General features: G+C 34.7%; 1 protein-coding gene across 1 annotated transcript; it reads right to left on the bottom strand.

Moving 5' to 3' along the window:
- Positions 1–2790: 2790 nt before the first annotated feature.
- On the bottom strand, positions 2791–5418 carry LOC149541230 (uncharacterized). The gene is made up of 2 exons (XM_089799864.1): positions 4758–5418; positions 2791–3524 (listed from the first exon to the last, which is right to left on the bottom strand). The coding sequence occupies exons 1-2, from the start codon at positions 5085–5087 to the stop codon at positions 3087–3089; spliced, it is 768 nt and encodes a 255-aa protein (XP_089655990.1). The 5' UTR covers positions 5088–5418; the 3' UTR covers positions 2791–3086.
- Between the last annotated feature and the right edge of the window lie 1880 nt (positions 5419–7298).

A 7298-nucleotide genomic window follows, 5' to 3' on the forward strand; every position in this document is an offset into this window, starting at 1 on the left:
GTATGATCAATATAACATATTGTACTTGGAATGAAGGGTTGCATAGTTGACTAGAGGGAGTACACTAACAACTAATGACATCAACAAGTGCACAAGTACGAAAGTTGCATGTGTGAAAGTTTGGAAGCAACTGTGAGCCGACAACATTAATTAAATGTGTATTTCATATGGAGCTGACTCAAATGAATGTTAAGTGTATGAAGCCGACTCAAAAGATTAATAATTGAGTATGGTAGAAACGAAAGATGTTTTTCAAGTTCAAGATATCATTATTGTGATCGAGAAGCAGAGAAGATTTGCGAGTTGTGAAGTAGAAGAGCAAAGTAATCTGCTAATGCATGTAAGTGACCTTAAGGGTTACTGATGAGTTCCAGATATGTTTGCATGATTTGAAGGTAAAGAAGTCTAAGGTACTGGACAGAGGAAGAGGAAAGAAATTGTTCCACATCTATTATTCTAGAAGGAATAGTACCAAGATCAATTGGACAGTGGGTTCGTTGATCTGATCCTGAAGCTGTTTGGACAGTGAGTTCAGTTGCCTTCTTCAACTCCTAACAAGGTTGGAATCTCCTAACAGGGATTCAAAGTATTCTAACAAGGATTGTACTAAGCATTGTACTAGACTCCTAGCAGGGTCTATCCTCTAACAAGGAATATTTAGATTAGTACATTATTCTGTGGGCATCACTCCCACTGGGGTTTTCCCTCTAATCAAGGGTTTCTCTAGTCAACAAATCTAGTGTATTTGTGTATGTGCATTTCTTTATGATTGTTGTATGTGTGAACTATCACTTCTAACAGTTTGAACTTAACTACCCATGGTTGCAGCTTCGCAACTACCTTTCTTCATTGATTGTTATTCCTTGTGAAACTGTGACCAACTATCTATTTTTGCCGCGCAACTTGATCTCATATTTCCCACTAACTGTCGTGGCCCCGCGACCACATGATTCTAACCCTTCACACCATTGTCGTGATTTAGGCTTAATAGCCTCCTAACCGTGGGACAATGCGAGGTCACTAAAGTACCTTGGTCGTGCATTCGTAGCCTAAAATTGATATAACGTAAAAAGCTCGCAACCTTGCGAAAAATGAACTTAACTATCTGTAAAATGCATTTCTTCAACATCTCAAATTGAAAATTGACCCTACAACTTAACCTTGCGACTAAGCAACCATTGACCATTGACCATGCTTGCATTGCCCACTCGCATTGTCGTGGCCTTAACCCAAAGTTGAAGATTTAACCCTGTGACCTAGTGAACAAAGGTATTCGTTGTGTCGCAACCCTAACCATGGTTAATTGATAACCCATTGCAACCGTGCAAAATGAAGATGTGGCTTTGCAACTAGTAATTGTATGGTTTTTCTTTAGACCATGATAGTGCATCAACATGGAAAGAATGCCTTGCAACTTCACGACTTGCTTGACGATTAAGGCATATTATCCTATAACTAGGCGATGCAAGCCAATCACATGGTTGCTACTTGAAATTCCAAAGGGATATAACATGAAAGCTCAAGACTTGGAATAAAAAAGTTACCCAAGGTTTATATGTCCCTTATAATAATTGATCATTTGAATATTTGAAAATATGACCGCTAGCCCGACAAAACTCAAATTTTGGCAAGAGGGCAATAATGGCTAATAGAACCCTAAGTCTGTCATTAGCCTACCTAGGTGCTCCTACAACACTAAGGCTATCACTTATGAAGTGTGTACCAATCTATCTTACATCCCATCATGAATAAAAAAAAATTATATTTGGCGAGTAACATCATTCCAATGATTCTAATTCATATCTAGACAAAGACCCTATGACACAAGTATTTTCTAGCATCTCAAATGTCTCATTGGTAATTTTCTCTAATATTAAGGAGTAAAGAATGAAGACGAACACAATATTTATTCTCTTTTAAATAGACATGTCGTTTGAGGAAGTTAACACAATAGCACAAAGTTAACAATTTATGTTCTTCTCACATCTCAAATGTCCATTGGTAATTACTTCTACTTTTAAGTGGATAAAGAATGAGGATGAACACACTAATGTTCTCTTTTATATGCACATACCCTTTGAAGAAGTTGACATAGTTGGACAAAGTAAAAGATAATGCTAATATTCATACTAAAAGGAAACAATGCAAACTACACTTCGCCTTTTCAAAGATTTCATGTTAATAATTTAATCTTTTTAATGATTTTTAACATTGTATTCAAATATACTTATCATTGCTCTTCAAGAGTAGGTGTTGTGCTTTTAAGTGAATGTGTACCCAATCCATTTAATCTCCCTATCAAAAACAAATATAAAAATTTTAAGGACAAATTAAAAATATTTCTTTGGTAAGAAACTTTAATCTAAATAACTACTCATTCAAATCTAAACAAAGACCCAAAAAATAAGTAATATAACTATAGTATTATATTGAAGATGTTGACATTGGTGTAATTTACTATTTCTAATAGAGTTATGGTTGAGAATGATCAATATTTTCTTATAAACAAACTACTTCAAAAAAGTTTCACAATTTCAAATATATATATAAATATATATATATATATATATATATATATATATATATATATATATATATATATATTCAACATCACAATAAATTGCAAGATACACTTCCATTATTTATTGAGATGTTCTATTTAAGTTTTTCTCATTAGCTGATTCATAATATTTTGGTGTAAACTGAAGTTAAATCTTTCAAGATAAACAACTTGTCTCTTATATTCATTTCATTATTAATACACATTTTAAAATTTTAAAAAAATCAATGTAAACACCAATTAAATAATTTTTACATATTTATATTCTATATTGTGTAGAGCATCCACCGTAATGTATGCCCTGCCTACAATCCACCCAATGAAGCCATGTAGATTTGAGAAAGTACTATAGGCAAACAAGCCCACACTTTGGCGTTGAAGCTTGCAAAGTAGGTCCAGAAACGAAAAAAAAATAGTTCACTGGCTTCAAACATGGTACAATAGCATCATAATTTTGTCATGTTTCTACTTACCTATACACAAATCACCAAAAACTTGTTTCACTTCTCGTCATTATGATCATCCATCACTCATCATCATCATCTTCTCTGGTTTTAATCTTGGAGTCCAGTCCACAATCAATGAGAGAAAGTGTCTGTTTGGTAGGAGTGGCACGAGTGTTATCATCCATATCTTCATGTTGCACTGATGGGTGTACATATTTGCAATTTGGACATTGCCTTGAAACCTTGGAGAACATGATGAACATATGACACTGTGCACAAACTGTGGCAACCATCTCTATGTTGTTTTCCTCCTCAAGATAAGCACTATTCTTGTGTGAATCTGAGTGTGGACGCTCAAAGCTCTTCCCTTCGTTCTCTTGAGTTTTGAAAGGAAGATTCAGCTCAAGATCCAACCTCAAGTCCTTGGACAATTGATTGACACTGCCGTGTCCACTAACTCTTGGATCTTTACAGGTCTTCAGTTGGGTGCTTCTGTTTACATAGTAGATCCTTCCAGACTGCTCAAAACCAGTGAAAAAAGTTCTTGTCAAAACTTCAGTTCATAAATATTACTAAAATTAGACAACCCATTAGAAAACTTACTAAGCAATTCAGTACAAAAGTAAGTCAACGTACAGACCAAAAACTATAGGAAGAAATTTTTTTAATAAATAGTTATCTTTTCTATTAATAAAATATACTCAGTTTAAAATATAAGAACTTTCATCTAAATAAGTGAATGATGGATCCTTAAATGGTAACACTATAAAACATTTAGAGTCTGTATAACAAAAGATTGATGTATTATCATACCACCGTACATTTAGGATTGAAGAGTTTATATGGTATAGCGCTAATACAGAGTTTTAATTCATAGTTCTTTCCCTTTTTAACAAAATTAGAGGTCTCAATTTTCTATGTAAGACCGAGGAGCAAATTCCTTCATCATGGGTTCGCAAGTCAAGAAAAATCACCTTGTCGTTACACTGTGAGAACGCATATATGTAGTGCATGGAATAGCTAGGTGGTAGAAAGTTTTGCATTTATATGCCGACATACAAATAAATTTATGTGTATATCTACTTGAATTGCAGCTTTCTGAACAAGTCATAAAATAACAATTCCGTATTGCCATAAACGTTGAGAAAAATCTGATGTATTGAAGCAACCAGCTAAACCAGTCTCCTTGAATATTTCACCTAAGAATACAACAACAGGTCAACAAAGTACATAATTCCTACAAAGTACATAATTCATGCTTCTTCTATCTAGCTTCTACGAAATAACACCATCTTATAACTACAGCTTACTAAGAATAAACTGGGCATATGTTAAATGCCACAGAATAAGTCCTCTATTTTGCATGCACCATTCAAAGAAAACAAAGAACTTAAGTCAAAATCCCTGTAAATTAGAGTCTACAAAAATATACTATACAACCACTGACTAAAATGTCTAAACAAAGTTCCATAAGATTGGAAAAACCTCCGAATCGTATAAAAAACTTCACAAGTGACAAGACAGTAGATAACAAATGGACCTCTCAAGTGTATAACCAAATACAATGTGTAAATAAAACGCAACAGCTCTAGCTTAACAAAAAATATGATTACAAACTTATATTTAATCAAGGAGCATTGGCATGTGATTAAAGTGATAAAATTATAGAAAATATACTAATACTAGTTAGAGACTCTAGGTGCAATTTTTTTGGAGAGTCTTGAGAGATGCAAGAAGAGAGAAATGCCTACCTGAAGATCTAAACACTGCTCCCACTCTAATGGCAGTGGAGATTTCATCTGAAGCTCCACACCAATACTTGAATTAACACAATTGAATTTCTGCATTTGACGCTCCCATTCAGACCCCATTTTCCTCCTCTTACAGTTACTATCTTCTTCAGAATCCTTGAACACTGGATCCCCTGAACCACCTCTTCTCTTCTTTAAATAGAGGGAAGCTAATGAAGGAGAAGAAGGAGATGATAATGGGGAAGGAGGAGCAAGAGACAGTTGTGCATCCATCATCCACCCTATCTTGTTAGATTGCTTCTGCTGCAATAACCCACTTATTATTGACATCACACCTTAAACATTAACTACCAATCAATCAATCCTTGCAGAAGTAAGTAATTGCACCCTTGAATAACATGAATCCTATAGAATCCAAGCCTTAATTACATGCATCAATGCATGAACTCTCATGAATCCACTTATGGCCAAGAACACCATGAATCTAATCTCTTATTTGAAACATGACAAGCAGCAGCACCAGCTCGACATTCCATTGAGTTCTCCGATGAGATGAAGATCATAACTTTATATCACCAAAAACAGCCACCTCTGGAACTTCATTGAAGGCCACTTTAAATGCCCGAAACTAGAACCGAGAGGAGGAGTATTGAATACATAACTATGGATGGAGTACTTGGTACTAGGCAGATTTATGGATATATTTTGAATTAGTTGGAGAGTAAGGCGGAGGCCATTAAATGCAAGGGTTTTGTGCTTAGGTCATGAAGAGATTGTTGGAAGCCATTAAAGTGCAAGGGTACGACGTGGCAGGAGAACAACCCAAACCCTAGAAAGGGCATTCACTGCATTCCAACAAATCTTTGGCACCGAACGCAACGTGCTGACCTTTCATAAAGGAGGCCTATTCAATGCATGTTGCTAATTCTTCATAAATTCTTTCAAATCCCCCTTATTTCTCATTGCCCGGCTATTCAATCTTCTCTTCAATGCACACTACTATTCGTGTCACGTATTTACATCTGCCCTTTAGGATTTTCTACACTTCATTCTTCTGTTAGGATTTTTCTGTTACTTGGTAGATGGGAATAGGAAATGGGTATTTAATTTCTTTAATTCTGGAAAATGGGTATTTATCTGTCAACTTAAATTTCATATTTAATGAATCTGCCTCACTGCATTCATTCATGGCCATCCCTTTTTCGGTTCATACAACAGCCCAATTGGCCTAATTGCCATTGACATGTATGATGTACATATCCATGCTCTCTCTGCTTCTACAATCAATTGACAATCTACCTATCTATCTGCGTCCTCAATCAATTCGATTCAATTCCTATTCAGCACAATCAATCATCAATCAATGACTTAATAAATTGTGATCAAATCTCCCACAACTATCTTTCCCCATATGACCGCGCCAAATAGTATAACCCTAGATCAAATTAATTGAGATGTTTTTAAGAACCTTCCCTTGTAGTTTTCAATACGATTGCCCAGTCTGACCATCCCAGATTTAATACTGCATGAAGTGATTTCAATTCAAGTTCATCCCAAATACCCACAACAAATTATATCAAACCAGGCTGAAATTGCCATTCAAAAGTCCATATTTTGAACGTTTGTGACTTTCATTTGTTCATCCCAACAAAGATCACATCCATGTAAAAACCCAAGAGGGGTTGGCCTCTTTAATGCTCAAAAAATATTTATATCGAAGCAGGCTGAAATTATTATTCAGCGGTGCAATATTTTCATTTATTGCCAAATTTATCATCAATATGAATATGAGACCAATGAACAGGGAGAAGGTAGATATGTTATAAATATACACCATACTAGCAAGCTGAATCTTAATTGAAGTATATATCATTTGAAGATTTATATAAATGGACATTTATTTCTTGATGATCATTTTTTTTTCTGATAAATAGAATAGGTGACCGGCCCGATGAGGATATATACTGTACACATTTAATGGTTTTTAAAATCTGATCAACTCCCCCACAAAAAATCAAATCTTTAATCCAATTTAATTCACGTTGAGAATTTTTATCATCTTGAGATAGTTCACATCGGTAAATGATAGATAAATTGCAAGGACTAGTAGATTATGAGTTGCAGAAATTCTTCTTCAGTCATATCCAAAAATGTGAGATTATAAATTTTAGATCATCATATCCTCTGCATCCAGTCAGTCAGTCAGTATTATCAGCGTACTAAACTTTATTATTCTTATCATCTTTTTCCTTCTTACAGCAATTCATGGTTCTTGGAGAATTAATGTGGAGTAAATAAGTGGTAATAGAATTTAATTCATCGCGGCCTGTTTTGCTACAAATTTTACTTAGCCAGCTAGTTTTTGCGGGGCATTTAGAGCTTCTTGTGTCACAAGCAAACATCTCTGCAAATTGTAACTACCAGTTACTGAACCATCCAAGATAAATTTATAGTGGATTTATGTATTTTTCCCTGGGCAGTTGATATGGTAATGGCGGATCTGTTACATATGACAGAGTTAAATTAATTTGGCATTAACTG

This window comes from Cupressus sempervirens, chromosome 9 (assembly GCF_028749045.1).
Source record: "Cupressus sempervirens isolate cs-2001-9-10 chromosome 9, ASM2874904v1, whole genome shotgun sequence".
Lineage (NCBI taxonomy): Eukaryota > Viridiplantae > Streptophyta > Pinopsida > Cupressales > Cupressaceae > Cupressus > Cupressus sempervirens.